We start from the raw sequence: 24,856 nt of genomic DNA, 5'->3' as shown, positions 1-24,856 counted from the left end.
CCTAAAATCAATGCATTCTTACAACAAAATTACACGAAATGTATTTATTTTATTAAATCAATAATTCATTTTGATCCCAAATTATTAAACTTTTATGGAATATAATTAAAAACAATGTTAAGAATTCATATATTCCTTTCCTTTCCGGATTTATTTGGTCGAGTTATATTTTAGAAATCCTCTTCCGGCTCGACCCTTGGCGCGGACAATCTGTCCTTGTTGGAAGAAGTGAAGAATTGTTATATTTGACTATTATTTGAGGTAAACTACAAAATAATACGTATGTACATAAAGTTATCTATTATTTTTTTCCAAAAACATCACTTTACAGGGATGTTATCCCAACATCATCGGTGTATCCTAGCTTCTTGCTACAGGTACTCCGAAACGAACGCTCTGCAAAATGGAGGATAGTGAGGGGCTCCAAAGGGGAACGCTAAACAAATCTATACACAGTAGAATGTAGGGGCAACACCCCAAAATGTTTTTATTGAAAATTGGAACTTGTATTTGACATTGCAGTAATATACATTAATTACTGAGTACGATTAAATTCTAAAATTAAATTAAATTAACGTTAGACTTGTCCCAGCTCCCATTTGATTTATCTTTGTACTTCCCCTGACCTTGATTAGGTCGACAGCTGGCCTATGTCAGATGCTTCCGTCTCTTGACCACTATGAAAAAATCTTCCCTGATTTGTAGCCCATGATCAGAACACTCCTTTGATATTTTTTTTTTTGTGATAAAAGTCAGCATATTAAATAAGCTTTGTGTGTTCAGTATTGTTGTAATTAGTGATTCACTCATGCACTCCGACATGCAAGTCTAATAGTAACTAAACATCATACCATGTAATGTTGATATTGTATATAAATTCTTAATGTTCACTTGGCACATGTTCATGTTTCATCTGTCAAACTTTTCAATACGAGGCTACCTGCCTGCTCCGAAGACATCTCTGATCGGCATCCGTATAATAAGGCCAAATAAAAATATGTTTCCTGTTTCTGCTCCAAAAAAAAAAAATGTTTTTCCTACCTACCTGGTAGGAAAAACATTTTTTTTTTCTGATCAAGAAAATTTCCTGATTACCTTGAACTCCGACATCTGTAAATATTAAAAATATGTTATTGTTTTAATGAAGTATGAATGGCACCAAATATATCATTTTTAGCTCACCTGGTCCGAAGGACCATGGTGAGCTTATGCCATACACTGCAGCGTCCATCGTCCATCCCTCAACTTTTCCTTTAAAACGCTACTAGTCCTGAACAGCCAAGTAGATTTTGACTAAATTTGGTCTGGAGCATCCTTAGGCCAAGGGGACTCAATTTTTTTATAAACGGTGGATGTGGCCCCCCTGGGGGCAGATCCCAATAGAGGAAATAGAGGTAAAACCTTTAAAATCCTTCTTCTATCGTAGGGATTAAGGGATTTTATCATTATTTAGCCTGGAGCATCCTTGGGCCAAGGGGACTCAATTTTGTATAAATGGTTGGTGTGGCCCTCCTCGGGGCAGAGGGGCAGGGCCCAGTAGGGGAAATAGAGGTTAAACCTTTAAAATCCTTCTTCTACCATAGGGATTAAGGGATTTCATCCCAATTTAGGCCCGAGCATCCTTCGGCAATTTTTTTTTGTATAAACAGTGAGTGTGGCCCCCTGGGGGCTGAGGACCGGGACCCAGTATAAGAAACATATCAAATTCTTCAAAATCCTTCTTCCTCTGTAGGAATGACAGGATTTTGCCCAAATTTGGTATGAAGCATCCTTGGGTGAAGAGGACCTAATTTTGTATCAACGATGGGTCTGACCCCATGGATACAGAGGGTTGGGGCCCAATAGGGGAAACATAGCAAATTCTTCAAAATCCTCCTTTTATTTTAGGAATCACACGATATTGTCCAATTGCATATAAATATAACCCCTGACTAACCATGTAATACATATACACTTCCAGTAACATCATGCTATTCTAACTTCAATTTTGCTAACATTTCCAGGTGAGTGATACAGGCCTTCTGGGCCTCTTGTTTTATTCATGTGAAATAAATACACTTATAAATTTTACCTACCTAAATGTTTATTAATGGTATAACCAACATAATTTCAAGGTTATTAGTGTTTTCAATTTGTTCAAATTAATTGAACAACAAAATAAGTACATTTATATTTACACTTTATTTACAACAGTCAGCTATTTTAATCCGTCATAAAATACACAAGTCTTCACCATTGTGAACTCAATCTCTCCACTCCAGACTTATCTCTAACTATAAACTGTAAAACTTCACAGATCTACAAACTATAGCTAAAATTAAACCACTAACTTCCTAATTCTCACTCTTACTTCCTAACTCTCCTCTATATCTCTAGACCTCTCAACTCTGTCTCCTTAACTCAACCTCCTCCAGCTCCTTAATGACTCCTAAGCTGAACTTCCTTACTATCTGTCCCTTAGCAAAATCATGCTACATTGAAAATATTGATACATTCTGATTCAAATTGTTGATGCTGCTGAGATCCTGCTAAATTTCGACTCATTTACGACTAGGTTAAACTGGGCATACATCCTGCTAAATTTGACCAAGGCAGTCAGCATCAGCTGGAGGCACAAACACTGACATCATAGACCACAGACAATAACACTAATCTACAGATCCCAACCTTTATCATAAGCACAATTATCTATAGCTACTTAGTTACCGGTACTATCTTCAAATAAAACTCTGACACTGACAAAACTAATAAAATGCATAACAAATCATATGTACACTATGAATAATTAAACAGCTAATAAATATCAGTCACTGAAAAAACATAAATTTTCTAGGTTCGGCATGAAAAAATAGGGTCGGACGGGATATGGGAAATATATTTGTATTTGGCCTAGCCTGGACTGTCTTGGAACACCCAATATTTACACACTTTATAACATAACGAAAGAAATTTCTTTAAGTCTAAAAGATCAATATTAGAATTCTCCAATTATTATTTAATGAATTATATTTTGAATTGTATGAAGGCTAACAGGAGAGGCAAAAGGTACAGCAAAACCAACATTTGATTCCAGAACTGAACCTCGATCCGATCTCTAGGTGAATGCTCTAACCTATTCAAACAAGGCCTGCCAGCTGGCTGCAAGCGATTGACACAGTTTTGTTCAGGTACAGTGTAAGAACTTAATGGTAGACTCAGCCCATAGACAATCACCATGTAAAACACTGTAAGTCTGTGGAAATGATAAAGTAACATTTTCTTGGTCAAGATGTGGTTTATGAAAATTTTGGTGGTTATATCAGAAATCTGTACTGAATTGCCCCATTGTCTATGGTGTGTACTTTCTAAATTTGAAGACTGTCTTTACCTCTAAAGACCATTCAACACTCCTTACAACCCAGGTTTTATTAATAATTGATCACCATTGTCATGCAAACATGAGTGCCTTGTACTTGAAACAAATTAAGGGTTAGTCACAAGCACCACTGTAACAAGTGAGACGAAATCCAGTTCTGCTGTTCTGATTTGTTTGCAGTTTCCTGACCAACCCACTAAAATTGGCACATACTTTAACTTCTTATGAACTTTAATTGGTAATATATTTTTTCATGATGAAAAATCACTGACACTTGGTTTTTTTTGTGTAGATATAAGATATTTCTAAAGTAAAAACAACCCACTGACAGCAATGTAAGTAGGGAAACTGGAAACAAACCAAACTGATTTATAAATGTTATTTGGCCTGTAACTATACCTGAGAGGGCCAAGATACATGTTACAAAGTTTCCTCAAAACAATGACCTTGAGCAATTAGAATCAAGTATATTTGAACACAACATTTATATATATAACTTTAAAAAAACCATTTGCTTTTTTGATGTCAGGAAAAAGATGACAATGAATCTGTTGACAAAATATAGCAGTGAGTGGTTGACCTATAAATAGATTGGACCTATAAATAGCAACAGTGACCTTGGCATTGACCTTGTTATCTCCATTCTTTAAACCGAGTTTTCACTTTACTTCAGATCTGATGGTTCGGAGCTGAAGACATAATGGCAACAGACCCTCCAGACATCTTAGAGCAAGCTCTGGCTGAAGTTGGCCCTTATATTGGTTTAGACACAGGGTCAGAGGTCAACCAGTACAGTTCTGCAGAAACAGGGTCAGAGGTCAACCCTTACATTTCCTCACAGACTGACAAACTTGTGCAAGATATACAGGCTTTGGTAAGTTATTAAATTATGACGTTGTGACATTCCATTTTTTCAGTAGTGGTTCAAAAAATAAGTATTACAATTTAGGACAACCTGCATGCATGCATCCATGCCATCTGCTTCTATATATATATATTAACAGAAATAACATGTTTTCACATGTCATCTAAAGTTTGAATTCGGAAAATTTCCAAACAATTAGGGCCCTGATTGTCGAATCAAAGGTGCACTACCAGTTGCTGTCTAATATCATAGTGTCTGTGTGTAGCTGTTGTTCTGTCTGTCCATACTTTCATTTCTAGATATCATCACAGATTCCAAAAGTCTAAAACTTATGAAATTTTACAGGTATCTAGATGTGCTATTGGGGTTTTACAGTTTTCTACTGTCAAGGATCTAAGTCATCGAGATCACGGTTAGGCCAAAACAAAATGTATGTTTCAGGTACCCTGACACACCCTAGTTTTTACGTCCGCCCCTTACAATGTTATTTCACTTGAATGTACTTAAACGTCCTATTTGACTGAAAATCAAAATGTTTTTATGACAACGCTCTATTTCAAAGGCAAGTTTCAAAACAAAATCTAAATCCCATATTATCATTTAAAAGACCTAAAACAATAATGAAAAATGAATGCTATTGGTCTGAATAACTGTGTTTGTTTATTTTTGTAATTTCTTCAGTAAGCAACCATTCCCCTCCCTCAAGAAAAATAGAATAAAAAAATAATGATAAATAAATCCCTACCAACCTACCATATTTTTTCAGTCATGTTACCTGAAGCATACCTTTTTTTGGCCTTAGTACAAGGGTATCAGGTACTACAAAATCTGTTACTGTTCGTTTGGTAGCAAATCACAGTATTTTTTACTAGAAGCAAAAAAATCAAGATTTGCCAGTTTGAGTTACAATCAAGATCACTATCTTATCAACCAAGACATAAATACATTTGTATGGCATTAACTTTTGTTCTATTGAATTTCTAGCTGAGGAGCTTGAACAAGGCAGCAGAATCTTGCTTATATAATGTGGCCTTTAAGCCTTTCAGCCGAAACATATCCACACAGGGCTAGAGTAAACACATATGTAAGCAAAATTCTGCTGTGTAACTATCCAAGCTCCTTGGGAATTCCTTGAAGAGCTATTATCAAGCCTTTCAAGGACTTCATATACTAGAAGTATCCACGGGTAATCATCTGAACTGTACCAGATTTTCAACTTCAGAGGGATCATCCGATGTTGTATCTCCAGAACTGGTCACCCTCAAGCCATTTTGATACCATTTTGTTCATACTTGAGTTTAATTAGTACTTATTTAAAAGTCTACATAGTAAATAAGAATATACTCTATTATCCAAATCCCACCAGGGCTGCAGTGACACATGATCATGACAATACGATACATATCACGATACATTTCCTAACACTAGTAGAAGCAAAGGAAATATGTTGCAATTTTTTTATTGCAATATTATATGATTACAACAGGATATAAACTTGGTCCAAAATGGGCATGACTATAAAGTTTTACACAATTTAAGTCTTTGGACGTGCATGCCAAGCTGGAGCTGTCACTCGTCATGTTGGGAACTGGTATGGGTAAACTCCCAAAGAATATTTTGTGTCGTATCGTATCCACAATATTGTGATCATGATATGTCGTCGCACAAAATGTCATTACAGCACTAGACTACACTCATAAATTATATAAATATACATACGCTCTGATGTATCATTGTAGTTTTCAGCTGTTAATGACTTAAAATTACTTTCGTTATATAAATTATCTTCATTCACAGTGTACCAGACTTGCTGAGGAAGGGGAGGAAACTCTATTTATATCTGTGAATGTGTCTGGCAACCAATGTGCTTACCTTGGCTCCACATTTGGCAAAGACTACATAGAAAAGAACGGACTTGTACAAGGATTCTTTTCTTATTGTAATGGTACGTACAATGACAAAGAGAAGGACCACAGAGATTTCACTTATCTTACCTAATACTTTTTTCTGCCCCCCAAAAAACATTTCAGAATAAGATAGTCAACACCATGTCCATCTGTCTGTCTGTCCGAGGCCATAGCTCTGGACTTGCTGAAGATAGCTTCATGAAATTTTAGTGATATATATAGGATAGCAAGTTGATGTGTTAAGTACTGGGTTACCCTACGCCAGGTTGCATTCAAGTCAAAGGTCAAGTTTGTTTTCTGGACCATAAATCTTTGGAATATATGCAGGATGACAAGGTAGAGTGTTGCGTACCTCCTTTTGAGTCTGTATGCCCAAAGTCAGCATCACATTGAGGTCGAAGGTCAAATTCATATTCTTGGCCATAACTACTGACTTGCTCACGATGGCTCATTGAATTTAAATAGAAATATGCAGAATGGCAAGGCATATTGCATATCATTTCGGGTCCATGGTCAAATTCTCATTTAGAGTCACTGTGACCTCAATTTCACCTTGACCGTATGTACTAAAATAATGGTTTCCAAAGCATATCATGGATTGGCATCAAATGTTGTGTGTACGCAGTGATTTTTCTGCCTTTGCTAGACAGGGGCCTGTGTCTTGTGGTTTTGGGAAAGTATCACAGAAAAAAATCATTATTTTTGAAAAATAAAGTAATTTTTGCAGTGATTTTTGGAAAATACTTCAGAAACTATCCAGGGGAAGTGTACTAAAATTCGTCTAAAATTATCACTGATATGGTAGGTACATCATTAAGGCAGGTTATATGTTGCATTCTAAAATAAGGTTACTGTGACCTCAACTTGACCTTTGACCTTGACCACAAGTCCAAAAAATATGGTGCAATACTGGAGATTTCCTCGTCACTTTTAATGAATTGGTGTTCAAACTTTGTAGTGTGCAAGGAAAAGGGCCTTTCATAAAGCCCATGCTTTGATTTTAAATCTAGCTTTTTGCTAAATACATATGCAATATCATCATTATATCATACCAGTATAAAACAGCTTCTATATGTATTATACATATCCATTATGGACCCAAAAACAGCTTTTTGTTCAATATGTAGATATATGAAAATCAATATCTAACATTTTTCTAAATATCAACAACTGAATTAGTCCTCAAGGTTTAGAATAAAAAATGATGGCCACATAACTTGTGCCCAAGGTGCTGTTATTTATTTTTTTACATATTTTTAATAAATCATGTGTATTTGCAAAACGAATTGAAAAAAATAAGCTAAAGCCAAAATAACCAGAGAGAAAACAAATACTGAAAATATAAGAGATTTTTTTACAATAATACGACTACATGTTCTTGTCCTTTCTCCTTCAAAGTAATAAGGCCAAAAAAATTACTTGTGTTTTTGCTATCATCGAAGAAAAAAAAGGGTATGTAGGTAGGGTATTTTTTAGCTCACTGGGTCAGAAAGTTCAAGGTGAGCTTATACTGGGGCATCCATCGTCTGTCCGTCATCCCTACGTCAAAACAACTTCTTCCAACAACTTCTTCTTAACCACTGTTTAGAATTTAACTAATTTGACTCAAAGCATCCCTAGTTGGTTGGGTTTCAAAATTTTGCAGATGGCACGGCTGACCCCCCTGGCGGCTGAGGGGCAGGGCCAAAGGGGACATTTTGGCTATGTTGCTATAACCAACTTCTTATCTAGAACTATGCACTGGATATCAATCATATTTGGTTGGAAGCATTCATGGGAGGTCAATATTCAAAATTGTATAAACGATGGGGCTGACCCCACAGGGGGCTGTGGACTCTTTTTGGCTTTATTGTTTTAAGCTATTTCTTACCTAGAACTAAGTTAGTTACCGGAGGGACCTAGTTTCTGAGTCACAACTTAGAAACAGTTGAGATCTTCACCCCATGAACATACATACAATTGCTGGGCATGAAAAATCTAATACAGATACATTGTATGCTACAAGCATTGGCTTCGGGGCCTGGCCCTATACCTGGGATCTTATTTGGATTTTGCCATTATCAGTTAGATACCCAAGTGAGAGAGGCCCTCTTGGCTTCTTGTTTTATTTTGGAAAATATTTCAACTTTGCTTATATAGAGCAGGAGATATGACCTAAACAGTGCATAGCACGTGCACTAAGACAAGAATACTGAAATGTCTCCCAATATTGTACATGAATTGTTCTGTGTTTTTCCTTACAGAGAGATATGAGTCCAGAGTTGCCCAATCCAGCTCACCAGTGAAGTCTCCACAGAAAGTTATATCCCAGGAATCCGGCCACACAGCTAACATTGTATCACAGCTACCAGTCCAGAATATATCCCAGACATCAAAACAACCACCCAACAATGTGATAAGTCCTCCACAGACCATTTATCAGACCCCTGTGTCTGTTCCCACGTCAAGCACTGCATACCGCTCACTGCTGACAAAAGAAGGAATCCAAGAGCTTGCCAAAAGATCGCTGAGTGAATTAGATGACACTGAACAAACTTCGAAAATTGATACGGGACCTTCAGTTTCCACGTCGACAGGCACTACTGGATCAACAGGTTCCATGACAACAGGTACTGTTCGACCTTCAGTTTCCACGACAACAGGTACTACTGGATCATCAGTTTCCATGGTGACAAGTACTGCTGGACATTCAGTTTCCTTGGCGACAAAATCGGCTGAATCCTCAACTACCACAGGATCAAGAACTGAAACAAGTCTGGATAAGTCAATAGGTACTGACTTCCCTGACGATGAAGAAAGCAGAGTGCCAATCTCCAAGTCCTTGGCCCGGAACAACCAGAAGGAGGGAACAGGAGAAAAGTACGTTGTATATATACAGAAATCTCCCGACTCAAACTCGAATAAAAGTGTCCTTGTGTATAAACGTCCCGAAGATCTCCAGAAAAATACACTCCAGAAACTTGGTTTAGTGAAATCTGACGGACTAAAGAATACAGAGAAAAAACAAACGGAAATTATCAAATCAGCTACCATAACGAAGGACCCGGACGAGTTGAGCAAGTCACAAGAGGTTGCTGGCACCGGCAGAAGACGCGGTAGACCACCCAAGACAAGAACAGCTGCTCAAACAGGTACAAGTGAAGTTGGCAAAGTAACCAATCCTCAGACACCTGCCAACAAAACTTCATCAAACACGCAAACAACAGACAGGACTGCTTCACGGCGCACTTCAGGTCATACCACCAGACTACAAGCCACAGGTGAGTCGTCTTCAAAACAGTCACCTTTGCGCAGCAGAGGAAGTCAAGCAGTGGATACCCTACAACGGACTCCAGAGGGCGACACCAAAGGACCATTCCTCATGCGAACAAGAAGTGGAGGGAAAGCAAAGCACATGCCGTGGCTTAACAAATGGAAAGACAACGATGACAAGAGCCAGAGTGAAGAGAAGAAACCCAAAGAAAGGAAAGCTGTGGTATCCCCCGAGCAACAGACCAGAAGTGGGAAAAGGCGGAAAGAATTAGCAGGTAATGATGATGTGAGAAAAAAGATCAAAATTGAGGTTGAGTCTGATGATGAGGATACGGTTGAGACGCAGAGTATAGGTTTAGTTACTAGTGCGAAATCACTGGTAGCTGACAGAAAGTCCGAAGAGTCGTCTCATAAGGATATGCCATCAATAAAACAAATGGAATTTGAAGAGGTGATGAACAATGATCTGGGAACAGAAGATGTTTCTGAAAAACAAGTTAACGTTGCTTCAAATGACAAGCCAGCCGATATAGGTGCCGGAGGAGATTCGATGGAGTGTGCGAGTCCGACGGAAACTGACACGGAAGGAAATGTCGATGATATTTTGACAGGTAATACTGGGATCGGTGAAGGTGAGGCTACGGTGGAGCGTGAAGATGCACGTACAGACGATTGTAGTGAGAAGTGTGAGATTTGTGGGGATGTATTTGGTATTACAGACGCGCTGATAAAACACATGCAGGATGACCATGATATCCGCAGCCTGCATGAAGAGGATGAGGACGAGGGGTTGGAGGGGTTAGATAAGGAGTTGAAGGGAGAAGATCTGAATGAGTGTGAATTGTGTGGGAAGGTATTCAGAACAGCTCTCAGACTAAAACTTCACCGGAAGGTACACGATTCTGGTCAGTATGTTTGCAGTGTATGTGGAAAGATTTTCCTCCATGAACAAAACTTGTCCAGACACATCCTTCAGAAACATACGAACAAACGCTACCCGTGCACTGAGTGCCAAGAAATGTTCAAAACCATTCGTCAGCGAAACGAACACCTCGCCATCAAGCATAGTCTACCGGCAGTATTGCGGTGTAAACATTGTGCGCTAACGTTCACGGACGCAAAGTCGCTGAGGACACATTCAAAGTCTCACGTTACTCCGTGTATGTGCGAGTTTTGCGGCAAGTCGTTCTCCCGTCGCGCCGATCTCGTGATGCACCGTCGCATCCACACCAAAGAGAAACCGATTAAATGTCTTATTTGTGGACGAGGGTTCGCACGTGCTAGCACGCTGTTAAGTCACAAGCTAACCCATCGGACGTACAACGCCTTTCAGTGTGAGGTTTGCGGACGCACGTTTAAAACCAAGGAGTCTATGCGCCAGCATCGGAAAGTCCACACAAAGGAGTCAACCGTTCCTTGTGATCACTGCACGTTAAAATTTCGAACATTTGACGGCATGAAGAACCACATCATTCAGTGCCATGAAGACATCAAGCCGCCCAAAAGCTGGAACGTTTATACGTGTGACAAATGTCCAAAGAAATTCGGCGGGAAACAACAATTCATACGGCACATGAGTGTTCATACGGGTGTACGGCCGTACGATTGTAACTTGTGTGGAAAATCTTACCCCACACAAGGTGCGCTTAACACACACAGGAAAATTCACAAGGAGTGTATGCCTACGCGCCAGTTCCACTGCAACGTTTGTAACCTTCACTTCGGAATCCTCTCGAAGATGAAACGACACATGGAAACGGCTAAACACATCCAGTATTGTATGTCTGTAGGCGTCGACCCTATGGGCAATCTGCGGGAATACGAGGCGAAAATTTCGTCAGAGGGCAACTTGCGTGCCCATCCAGGCGGTGTCCAGGTGCCTTCCGACGGTTCCATGCCAATTATTATTAAGAGCGAGGTTCCAGAGCTGTCCGTGTACGAGGGAGACGAGACGGTGGAATGTGTTCTCATCCATCTCCCTGACGACGAAGTGGCGCTACAAGATGGCGCCCAGATTGTATACAGCATTAACACGGAGGACGGTACGATAGAGTCGGTGTTGCACGAAAGCGCTCCTCAGGAAGAAATAGCAACAGAACAACCACAATGATCACATATACTGTCGGGGTTCGAACACAACACAGTGGTCGGGCCAGTGTTTCACTGGTGTCCGTTGGGAGGAACTGTTACGGTATGAATACAAAGATAACAGCTTTAGTCGGCATTTCACGCGTGTTCCCGATAAAGATACCGGCACAATGTGAACACAATCATGACAAGTCATTTTACTTCGTGGGAAAACTAATCGGGGAACGCGGGTACAGCGATTATATAAACGGTCTTATATAAATCATATGACCTTTCGTTTCACGAGACAATTTCCTATTGAAACATGGGCATGTCGTAAACATAACGTTGGCAGTTTAAGTCGCGTAGTCATAGAAAACACCGTTGAGTGATGTAGTTTTTTTAAATGCACGGTCACACTGATGGAGTTGGAGCCATGTGAAGTCGGTATTACGGGTGTTTTAAAGGCGAGCATGTATCCAGTCCTAGTGCTTACTGGTTATACATGTTGATAGCACTGTGGTTAAGGCCATTTAGTATCCGTGTGCTTATAATAGTAAGGAAAAGGGGAAAGGGTCGTTGGAGCACTATTTGCGGTTTTTGCGTTGAAACAAATACCAGTAATCGAATGGGTCGATAAAGGGTACATGTGTATACAGACGAACGACTATCATTTACACGTGCAGTGATAAATAATTATTTATATCATATAAATGTTATTATAAATACATAATCGGTAATCAAACTGCAGCCTGATATACAATAAGCGACGATGTAGCTAGTTTGTGATAAACTTACATTACACAGTATCAGATTCTGTTGAAGTAATTGACAAGTTACACAAAGACTTTCGAATGATTTTTGAAGAATTTTGGATAGATATTTAGCTAAATATTATTTTCAATCTTAAGACTTGCCTTTTTGACCGTGTCACGTTATTTTACTAAATTATAAGTAAGTTGGTTTGAGTTGCAAAACGCCTTGCTTGATCTCGAGAACAGTTTCATTAACATAAAAAAAACACGGTGAAGATGTACTCGACAATAAAGTGTTTCCATACTAACGAACTTTGATATGTGTCTGTCACGTGCACATTTAAATAGAATCAAACCACGTGTACCTATAAATATAATCTAAGCATGTCCATGTGTTCTCTCTACGGAGAAAGCTGTTCTTGTTATCAGATTATTTTTGTTCATTAAATTATATTTTCAAATGATCTGATTGTTTTTGTCATATGTCAGATGCTTTGTTGATCGCTAGTACTACCATGTCATAGCAAAATTGAAGGCACGAAGATAGCTGTTTGGTTGGTCTAAGGTAAAAAACCTGACCCAGCGCTAGGCTGATACCTGTCCTTTGAAGATTACAAAGAAGAGACGCCCCACTTCAAAGCCTGTCAATTTTTACCGTTACGTGACCGCGAGATTATTTTGATTTACATCCAAGGATCGAACTAGTCTTCTCGTCTCGTCCACAAGGTTCTGTACATTGAACCTTCAATTTTGCTACGACAGGGGTGCAGAGAGCGAAAGTGAGCGTAACTCCTGGAGTTATCTCCCGTAGAACATTCTCCACTTGTGTCCTGTTAACCAAAACTGTTCGGATAGTAATATTACTGAAAACGTAGGCTAAGTGGATTTCTCGATTATTATGCTAATTGACGACTTTTCTACAGTAATACAATTCATGGGATAATAGTTTCCTTTTCAAATTATGGTTTTCCCGTGTACTCGTCTATTCGCATTTAGGGACATAATGGTAAAGTGTCGGATCTCCATTATCACTAGCCCTCCACATCTAAAATCTTAATTATTAACAGAGGTTGCAGGTCTTTTAAAGATACCTCAGGGTCTTGATGTCTGCTTTAAGTAATCGCACTAAGTAAATTTTAGTTAAGCACACCGACGACCATGCATATTTCTATTTAATGAAATATATTACATGTAAGTTACAGCATGGCGGCGTTTGGCAAGTACAATAATAATGTCATGATTAGCGCTCCGATAAATCGGCGCACTTTCACGTTATTCAATAGGAAACTATATACAGAAACTTCAATTAGCGCAGTCAAAATTTAGCAAAATATTTAAGGAGCGAAATGTGCTAAAATTAGAAAACCGCTAAATATGTATGTGCACAGTGGTCAGAAATATCTCATATGATGCTTTTAAAAGTATATCCATGTTTGCTGGAAGATTTAGTTAATCTCGCTATATTAGCCTTACCTTGCCATGTTTCTTGAACTATTCCGCCGAGTGGTACACACGCCATTCAATATTAATACAGAACTAGACAACGGTGTACCAAAAACACTGAGACAGACTATAAACGGACAAACTTAGGCCAAATACGGAACATACATGTTCGGGGAGCGGAATAGGACCAATATAACAAAGCCATATACGAACCTGTGTGTTGGGCGTTGAACCAAACTAAATGTCGTCGAACTTTCCCAAAGTCTATGCATATTTTCGTTTCACGAGGACTGAACACAGGGACCTGACAATTTGTTCAGCTATATTTGGACATAAACTAATTTGTTCATAGTAATTTTACATGTTTTATGGGTTTAGATCGCCTTTCGGCAAAAATTACACCCCGTGTTTGTAAACATAAACATTGGTGGGGGGGGGGGGGGTCATTTTTACCGAAAGTCTACCTAATTTACATGTTTTAGGGGTTTAGATCGACTTTCGGTAAAATGACACACCCAACAATTATATATACGAGTTCTCGTATATATAATATTCAATGTTTCGCACGAATAAAACTCAACTTATCTCACAAAACTAGACTCAAGGTGTTTAAACAGGTCTTAACTGGTCGTGTTTCACCCAAAATTAATTCAAACATACAGTATCGCGTAGGGCAGGTATCACAGGGCAAGACTCGAGTAGTTGTACATGACTGAACTCGAGGATATTAGGCGGGAGTAAGCTGGACGCGTTTCATAAGATCAAACTCACGGTGGTTTCCAGAACTAAACACGATGTATTAAGGCCTAGTGCGAAGCAATTAAAAAGCTTTACATTTAATTACTACTAAAATACGTTTCCGATACATTTTGTAGTTTTGCCTGGCCACAACCATCTTGATTGAATGCTGGCATACCTCTCGACAGCGGATAGTAACGGAAAAACAAAGCTCAACATGACCCAAGTTTATTTAAATGAACATTAAATAAATTTGGTAGTATTAGATTTGGTCACAAGCGGTTGGCTTTTTGAAATATTAGTAAACTATATTTATGAAGGCATCAGCTTTAATGCCCTATTGTAGACTAAGCTAGATTCACTGAGTATCATTTTAATAGCTAAACGTCCACGTTCCATATATCTCAATACTGGTGTTTAGTTTGGGTCTTTAGATATGACGTCTCGTGGGTTGGAAACGCTGACCATACCATATATTAGATAGCTTGTTGGACCCTACGGTTTACCAGATACACGTTATTCAATAGGAAACTAAATACAGAAACTTCAATTAGCGCAGTCAAAATTTAGCAACATATTAAAGGCGCGAAAAGTGCTAAAATTAGAAAACCGGTAAATATCTCATATAATGCTTTTAAAGGTATATCCATGTTTGCTGGAAGATTTAGTTAAGTTTGCTATATATGCCTTACCTTGCCATGTTTCTTGAACTATTCCGACGAGAGGTACACACGCCATTTAATATTAATACAGAACTAGACAACACTATACCAACAACACTGAGTTAGAGTCTTTAGATATGACGTCTCGTGGGTGGTTGTAAACGGTGACCATACCATATACCAGAGAGACTGTTGGACCCCAAGGTTTACCAGGTATACACGCGGAGAAAGCTTCCGCTTAGAACCGTTTTGTTTAATTTCACATCCTCTCTTATACAATGTGTCTATAGCATATGAAGCAACAGAAAGGAGTTATTTTGTAGAGTTACTTCCTTTGTCAGGTATTCATCTCGCAATGTTCAATTTTTAACAGCAGACCCAGCGGCTCAAGTCTGTAGCGGAACTGAACTTGGTCGATCGTCGGTGTCCAGATAACTCATCAGTTGGTAGAGCGTCCGTCTACAGTTTCGAAGATCCCAGGTTCGAAACCTGGTCTGGCCGTGCATTTTCTTCTGCTCCTGTTACAGCGGTGCCTGTTGCCAACCCTTGTTTCAGGCATAGTGGGTACCCTTAGCAAGAGAATATCCGATCATGGGTGGCAAAGATTTGTAAAAAGGAAGGGGGATGTAGCGGTTTCCTGTTGATGCTGTATATGTCTTTGATAGGAAAGGTGACATTGATGAAATATTGGATTGGCAAAGTAAAGGCCGTGGTTTCGACCCTTCAATTTTTTTAAACTCTCCAAATTTTGAACAACAATAATTTTGAAGAATGCTTCGGAATATGTGATTTATATGAAATGCTGAGGTTGAAACGAACAATTCACGATAGTGACAATGGTATAATTAATCTCGTTGGCACCTTTTGTCTTTAGTAGTCTTGGACTGTTGTTGTTTCTTTGCTCATACGAATTTACAACGCATATTGCATGTTTAAAAATAGCACAAAACATTTCTGCGTGATTGTATTAAATACGGAACACGTACGGACAACTGTAATGACGCGTTCCTTTGTTCAGATAAATCCCGAGGACGACAGTTTCCGTAATTGTACTTCCAACGGAGTAATTATCTGTGATAATTAGAACAGAATGCCACCGTATCAAACGGCACATGGCTATGACAGAAAATGTGCGTATGCAGGTATTCCATTTAATCCATTTCTCTGCTGCTTTGTCAAATGTAAACTAGCTATAACTCGACCCTCTGGCTACTGTCATCTACACGTACTCCGATATAGAATCTGCCTTAACCAGACGTATGTTCTATTTGGTCAAATGTAGATACGTGAGTGACGTCACATCTACGGAATGATGACGCTGTCGCCATCAGCGTTATGATAGAAGACTAACATTTGTAAGACAATCCGGAGTGCAGTATGTGGTTTAGGAATGATAAATAAATCCGCGTATTAATTTATGAAAGGGAGCATATTGGATAAGGAATTACCATTCTCGTACTATACATATATATTGATAAAGTCCTGTCTCATTTTTGCTTGCTTTTGACACAATCTACTATTCGCCGTGGAAATCTCTGCTGGCAATCGTCGATATCCGTCTTGAAATCCGTTTATATTTTTTAACCATACCTGACCGTTCCATACCATAAAAGGTCGTGAGACGCCATGTTACGTCATACAACTGTTAATACTCGATCATAATATACCGTCTTATGACCTGTTTTATCGTACAAGGCTGTGAGACGCCATGTTACGTCATACAACTGTGATACTAGACCATACTATACCGTCTTATGACGAGTTTTATCGTACAAGGCTGTGAGACGCCATGTTACGTCATACAACTGTGATACTAGACCATACTATACAGTCTTATGACGTGTTTTATCGTACAAGGCTGTGAGAAGCCGTGTTACGTCATACAACTGTGATACTAGACCATACTAACAGTCTTATGACGTGTTTTATCGTACAAGGCTGCGAGACGCCGCGTTACGTCATACAACTGTGATACTAGACCATACTATACCGTCTTATGACGAGTTTTATCGTACAAGGCTGTGAGACGCCATGTTACGTCATACAACTGTGATATTAGACCATACTATACCGTATTATGACGTTTTTTATCGTACAAGGCTGTGAGACGCCATGTTACGTCATACAACTGTGATACTAGACCATACTATACCGTCTTATGACGTGTTTTATCGTACAAGGCTGTGAGACGCCATGTTACGTCATATAACTGTGATACTAGACCATACTATACCGTCTTATGACGTGTTTTATCGTACAAGGCTGCGAGACGCCGTGTTACATCATACAACTGTGATACTAGACCATACTATACCGTCTTATGACGTGTTTTATCGTACAAGGCTGTGAGACGTCGTGTTACATCGTACCACTGTGATACTAGACCATACTATTACGTCTTATGACGAGTTTTATCGTACAAGCCTGCGAGACGCCATGTTACGTGTACAGAATTATTTCTTTCTTATTTCCTACTACAGAACCGTAAAAAATCGTGACGACAGAGAAGTATATACTGGTTTAAAATATCTCTGGTATATAGTTGTGGAAGAAGCCGCACATATATATATTCAATCCTTGTCAATTATTGGATTTGGTAGTCATGACGTTTATAGGACATTCGGGAATTACAATGTATCTGCGTAATGTTGTATTTCGAATTAGAAATATTGTTTGACTGTTTAAATCAAATTATAAGGGATAGCCAGAATTATTCTTCGGGTTATACGGAATATACCGAAAAATAATTTATGCACCGCAGATTTATGCAAAGTGCACACAGTTTTTTTCGGTATATAGCCTTACCCCAACAATAATTCTGGTTAACCCTTAAATACTTGTTTGTCATTCAAGTATCAAACGGGCAAGCACTAATAAATGGATACGCTTTTGTCCGGTCGTAAAAGACATGCTTCGATAAACAAAATATTCTGAAGCGCATTTATATCGTAATGACAGCAATAACAGTAAAAACTGTATAAGAACCGAGATAAATACAAACTTCAAAACGAGGCGAATCAGTGTTTACCCTAACATCGTGCGAATATACATATAATGCTACCGAAATATAACTTTAAATAAATAAATCCTCCATGTCATGTCGTAACAAAATATTAGCGTGTAAGACACTTACTTGAAATTTCATTTTGTCATTTTATACGAGAAAGGTTCCTCGTGTTTCCGTAGCACAGGATTGTCTCTGGAGTAAACTGTACATGATTTCCGGTGGCCGGGGACAGCAGGTTGACAGTGTCGGCTGGAGTAAACTGTACATGATTTCCGGTGGCCGGGGACAGCAGGTTGACAGTGTCGGCCCATCACGAGACAGTGACACACGCGGGTAGCGCTAACCCTGTTATTGGCACGTTTTAAACAAAATATTAACAGAGAAGAATTTGCACGATGCCAAAATAACATGTTTTAATGCCAACTTTAATTGGGTTTTTTTAAAGTTGATAATTTGAAATGTATGCGCTTTCAGCAGGTCGCAAGTATTTACATTCAAAAGCCGTTTCGTTGGATAAGGTGAAGAAGTCATTAAACTATACGATCATACGCAATTTGTTTTTGTTTTCTCTACAATGAATCTCCAGAAAGTCACGAAGAGTATGCATTTTTTTTTTTTTTTTTTCATATTGAAACTTAATTGTTTTTGCCCGACTTGCTGAAAGGATGAGTGGGTGGCTGAGCCGGGAGCGGTTTTGTAATTTCCTCGAAAGACAAAAGTATATAACGTGTACAAATGTATAGCCAACAAACCGTAGTACACGTAATAGTATACCGCGTCTTTTAATGCTATCAGCAGTTCCGTACTACACAACGGCCATGTTGTTTTGGCTGACAAAAGTGTTTCTAGATAGAAAATAAAATAAATTACATAGTGTTCGGTACCAATTAAAGGATCATGTACTGTAACAGAGGTGATTTACTGTCACTACAGAGGTCATTTACTGTCACTTCAGAGATCGTTTACTGTCACTACAGAGGTCGTTTACTGTCACTACAGAGGTCATTTACTGTCACGACAGAGGTCATTACAATGTGACAGTCACTACAGAGGTGTAATTTACAGTCAGGTTAGAGCCGTTTACTGTCGTTTCTGAGGTCATTTACTGTTCCTACAGAGGTCATTTACTGTCACCACAAAGGTCATTTACTGTCACTACAGAGGTCATTAATAGTCACTACAGAGGTCATTTCCTGTCACAACAGAGGTCATTAATAGTCACTACAGAGGTCATTTACTGTCACTACAGAGGTCATTTACTGTCACTACATAGGTCATTTACTGTCACTACAGAGGTCATTTCCTGTCACTACAGAGGTCATTTACTGTCACCACAAAGCTCATTTACTGTCACTACAGAGGTCATTAACAGTCACTACAGAGGTCATTAATAGTCACTACAGAGGTCATTTACTGTCACTACAGAGGTCATTTACTGTCACTACAGAGGTCATTTTCTGTCACTACAGAGATCATTAATAGTCACTACAGAGGTCATTTACCGTCACTACAGATGTCAATTACTGTCACTACAGAGGTCCTTTACTGTCACTACAGATGTCATTTACTGTCAATACAGAGGTCATTTACTGTCACTACAGATGTCATTTACTGTTACTACAGGGGTCATTTACTGTCACTACAAAGGTCATTAACAGTCACTACAGGGGTCGTTTACTGTCACTACAGATGTCATTTACTGTCACTACAGAGGTCATTAACTGTCACTACAGATGTCATTTACTGTCACTACAGGGGTCATTTACTGTCACTACAAAGGTCATTAACAGTCACTACAGGGGTCATTTCCTGTCACTACAGATGTCATTTACTGTCACTACAGATGTCATTTACCGTCACTACAGATGTCATTTACTGTCATTACAGGGGTCATTTACTGTCACTACAGGGGTCATTAACAGTCACTACAGAGGTCATTCACTGTCACTACAGAGGTCCTTTACTGTCACTACAGAGGTCATTTACTGTCACTACAGAGATCGTTTACTGTCACTACAGAGGTCATTTACTGTCACTACAGATGTCATTTACCGTCACTACAGATGACATTTACTGTCACTACAGATGTCATTTACCGTCACTACAGGGGTCATTTACCGTCACTACAAATGTCATTTCCTGTCACTACAGATGTCATTTACCGTCACTACAGGGGTCATTTACCGTCGCTACAAATGTCATTTGCTGTCACTACAGATGTCATTTACCGTCACTACAGGGGTCATTTACCGTCGCTACAAATGTCATTTGCTGTCACTACAGATGTCATTTACCGTCACTACAGGGGTCATTTACCGTCACTACAAATGTCATTTACTGTCACTGCAGATGTCATTTACCGTCACTACAGATGTCATTTCCTGTCACTACAGAGGTCATTTACTGTCACTACAGAGGTCATTTTCTGTCACTACAGATGTCATTTACTGTCATTACAGGGGTCATTTACTGTCACTACAGGGGTCATTAAGAGTCACTACAGAGGTCATTCACTGTCACTACAGAGGTCCTTTACTGTCACTACAGAGGTCATTCACTGTCACTACAGATGTCATTTACCGTCACTACAGGGGTCATTTACCGTCACTACAAATGTCATTTACTGTCACTACAGATGTCATTTACCGTCACTACAGATGTCATTTACTGTCACTACAGGGGTCATTAAGAGTCACTTCAGAGGTCATTCACTGTCACTACAGATGTCGTTTACTGTCACTACAGAGGTCATTTACTGTCACTACAGAGGTCATTACAATGTGACAGTCACTACAGAGGTCATTTACTGTCACTACAGAGGTGTAATTTACAGTCAGGTTAGAGCTGTTTACTGTCGTTTTTGAGGTCATTTACTGTTACTACAGAGGTCCTTTACTGTCACCACAAAGGTCATTTACTGTCACTACAGATGTCATTTACTGTCACTACAGATGTCATTTACCGTCACTACAGGGGTCATTTACTGTCACTACAGATGTCATTTACTGTCACTACAGATGTCGTTTACTGTCACTACAGAGGTCATTTACCGTCACTACAGATCTCATTTACTGTCACTACAGAGGTCATTTACTGTCACTACAGCTGTCATTTACTGTCACTACAGAGGTGTAATTTACAGTCAGGTTAGAGACCGTTTATTGTCGTTTCTGACGTGATTTACTGTCACTACAGAGGTGTAATTTACAGTCAGGTTAGAGACCGTTTACTGTCACTACAGAGGTGTAATTTACTGTCAGGTTAGAGACCGTCTACTGTCGTTTCTGACGTCATTTACTGTCACTACAGAGGTGTAATTTACAGTCAGGTTAGAGACCGTTTATTGTCGTTTCTGACGTGATTTACTGTCACTACAGAGGTGTAATTTACAGTCAGGTTAGAGACCGTTTACTGTCACTACAGAGGTGTAATTTACTGTCAGGTTAGAAACCGTCTACTGTCGTTTCTGACGTCATTTACTGTCACTACAGAGGTGTAATTTACAGTCAGGTTAGAGGTCGTTTACTGTCACTACAGAGGTGTAATTTACAGTCAGGTTAGAGACCGTTTATTGTCGTTTCTGACGTGATTTACTGTCACTACAGAGGTGTAATTTACAGTCAGGTTAGAGACCGTTTACTGTCACTACAGAGGTGTAATTTACTGTCAGGTTAGAAACCGTCTACTATCGTTTCTGACGTCATTTACTGTCACTACAGAGGTGTAATTTACAGTCAGATTAAAGACCGTCTACTGACGTTTCTGACGTCATTTAATGTCACTACAGAGGTGTAATTTACAGGCAGGTTAGAGGCCGTTTTCTGTCACTACAGAGGTGTAATTTACAGACAGGTTAGAGACCGTTTACTGTCACTACAGAGGGGTAATTTACAGTCAGGATAGAGACCGTTTACTGTCACTACAGAGGGGTAATTTACAGTCAGGATAGAGACCGTTTACTGTCACTACAGAGGTGTAATTTACAGTCAGGTTAAAGACCGTCTACTGACGTTTCTGACGTCATTTACTGTCACTACAGAGGTGTAATTTACAGTCAGGTTAGAGACCGTTTATTGTCGTTTCTGACGGGATTTACTGTCACTACAGAGGTGTAATTTACAGTCAGGATAGAGACCGTTTACTGTCACTACAGAGGTGTAATTTACTGTCAGGTTAGAGACCGTCTACTGTCGTTTCTGACGTCATTTACTGTCACTACAGAGGTGTAATTTACAATCAGGTTAGAGACCGTTTACTGTCACTACAGCGGTGTAATTTACTGTCAGGTTAGAGACCGTCTACTGTCGTTTCTGACGTCATTTACTGTCACTACAGAGGTGTAATTTACAGTCAGGTTAGAGACCGTTTATTGTCGTTTCTGACGTCATTTACTGTAACTACAGAGGTGTAATTTACAGTCAGGTTAGAGACCGTTTACTGTCGTTTCTGACGTCATTTACTGTCACTAGAGGTGTAAGTTACAGTCAGGTTAGAGACCGTTTACTGTCGTTTCTGAAGTCATTTACTGTCACTACAGAGGTGGAAATCTTCATTATGAAAAATAAAACATTGATTTTTAAATATTCCAAATACAGTCAGCTTTACTCGAGCTTTACGCAAATTTCCATAAAATCAATTAAGATAAAATAGCCAGAAATCTGTAATAAATTTGTTCAGTTTTATAGTAACATAGTTGTATTTAAAACGACCACTTTAAGTAAATGTCACACACCTACATGAATTATTGAACACACAGCGATAAAACGATTTTGAAGAACTGAGTTTATACATTTTAAAGCTTGCCATGTATTGAACATCCGGGTTCTGGAATCGTTTGTAGTGGTGTTTGGGGGACGTGAGAAGACTGCCAACATCAACCTCGTTTCCGGTTAATCAGCTCCTGGGAATCAACATGGACAAGGCTATTGCTACCTTACCGGAAACTCTCATCCACGTTCTCCAACTGCTTCGGGAAAGGATTAAATGTCAGAATATGACACATTCATGCTGATTTATTCAATCCGATACATGTCATTCTTTTTGTTTTGTGTTTGTCAGGTTTATACATGCTTGTAACGAAGCGATTATATCGAGGAAATGTAGACTGACGTATTCTGTATACGTGCACCGGGACCTGACAATTTGGTACAGCTATATTTGGACCTAAAATAAGGTGTTCAGAGATATTTCACAAATTAAAAAGGTTTCGATTGTCTCATATTTGGACCGGAACTAAGGTGTTCAGAGTGATCTCAACCCCTAAAACGTCTAAAATAACGCTGAACACCTTACTTTAGGTCCAAATATCCAAATTCGCAGGCCCCTGTGTATACATGTACAACAGAGAACACTACAGTCTCTAAAAACGTAACATTGTTTTGTCTAATTTTACCATTTTATAAAAAGACTTTTTTCTTTTGTTCACCATGTGTTGTTTAAAAAAACTAAAGAAAAAAAAATCAGCTTATAAAATGTTGAAATTGGACAATAAAACGGTACGTTTTTCAGACTGGAGCGTTTAGACATTGCATATTCCTGTTTTGGTTCAAATTCTACATATACTTGTATTGTTTCAGTACAAAACAAACCGTATTGTTCGTTTCTAACCAATCAAATATTGAGACAGTTGGTACAGCGAGTATTATCCGGATTTGTTCTCTTTGTCATCGTAAAAAAAAATAGTGGGGAATTCGAAATATAGAGCGGACAAGTAAATTTCATTTGAAATATCTGTGCATACATTTTAGCATTATAACTGAGACAAATTATTCAACAAATCCTGTTCAACATTACACAAACGTCGTAAGTTTGAGGGACACAAATGCTACATAGAACTGTACCAGGAGAACGTGTTTAGATATTAATAAAGAAAAAATAGAGATATAATGCCTGTTTTTTATCTGCCGATATGCTTATAATTACCGTCAGCATATTTCGAATTCGCCATTTCGTCTCTCAATTCGTACCTACGTCTCCCTCGATAAATCACCAACAGCTATTTTAACGCCTGCCTTTCTATGCATTTTTGACAGTATAACGAGGTTGATTATTTTATAAGAACTGTAAGCTATTCCCATGACAAAGTAAAGGACACAAGTGTTTTCCTCCTTATCAACATTTTCAGTTTTCATGAAGTCAACGCTGATGGTATTGAAACGAATATTAAATTCTGCGAAAACAGTATCCTTTTTTTCCCCCAACAAAATGTTTAGTTCCTTCAATTGTAAAATATTTCTAAATGTGACGGATTATTCAAGGAAAATAAGGGGGGAAAAGTTTGGTTTTGTATTTCATATCATACAATATTTTACAACAAAATTTAGTTCCTTAAATATATACTCCATATCTCAGCGGAAACTCATAAAAATATTATAATACACAGACTATTCTAGTTCATGGCAAATTTGCAGTACAGTTGCGGTACAAAATGAAGAAGAAGAAGAAGAAGAAGAAGAAGAAGAAGAAGAAGAAGAAGAAGAAGAAGAAGGAGAAGAAAAACAAGAACAAGAAGAACACGAACAAGAACAAAAACAAGAAGAACACGGACAAGAAGAGAACAAGAACAATACCAAAAAGAACAAGAACAAGAAGAACACTAACAATAAGAACAAGAACAATACCAAAAAGAACAAGAACAAGAACAAGAACAAGAGGAACAAGAACAAGAAGAACACTAACAATAAGAACAAGAACAATACCAAAAAGAACAAGAACAAGAGGAAGAGGAAGAAGAACAAGAACAAGAACAAGAACAAGAACAAGAGGAAGAAGAACAAGAACAATACCAAAAAGAACAAGAACAAGA

At 38.7% G+C, this 24,856-nt stretch overlaps 1 protein-coding gene across 3 annotated transcripts; it reads left to right on the top strand.

The window, feature by feature from the left end:
• Positions 1-183: 183 nt before the first annotated feature.
• Positions 184-12,665, top strand: LOC110465065 (zinc finger protein 62 homolog). Of its 3 annotated transcripts, none has more exons than XM_021520639.1 (5): positions 184-261; positions 3,026-3,167; positions 4,029-4,229; positions 6,018-6,165; positions 8,371-12,665. In XM_021520639.1, the coding sequence occupies exons 3-5, from the start codon at positions 4,056-4,058 to the stop codon at positions 11,487-11,489; spliced, it is 3,441 nt and encodes a 1,146-aa protein (XP_021376314.1). In that variant the 5' UTR covers positions 184-261; positions 3,026-3,167; positions 4,029-4,055; the 3' UTR covers positions 11,490-12,665. The 3 variants fall into 3 exon arrangements, with proteins under 3 accessions (XP_021376314.1, XP_021376315.1, XP_021376317.1); XM_021520640.1 differs by having other exon boundaries at positions 188-261; positions 3,074-3,167; XM_021520642.1 differs by lacking the exon at positions 3,026-3,167 and having other exon boundaries at positions 189-261.
• Positions 12,666-24,856: the final 12,191 nt, after the last annotated feature.

The sequence above is a fragment of the Mizuhopecten yessoensis genome, unplaced genomic scaffold (genome assembly GCF_002113885.1).
Source record: "Mizuhopecten yessoensis strain PY_sf001 unplaced genomic scaffold, ASM211388v2 scaffold11049, whole genome shotgun sequence".
NCBI classification, from domain to species: Eukaryota; Metazoa; Mollusca; class Bivalvia; order Pectinida; family Pectinidae; genus Mizuhopecten; species Mizuhopecten yessoensis.
This window is presented reverse-complemented; position numbering and strand designations above follow the sequence as displayed.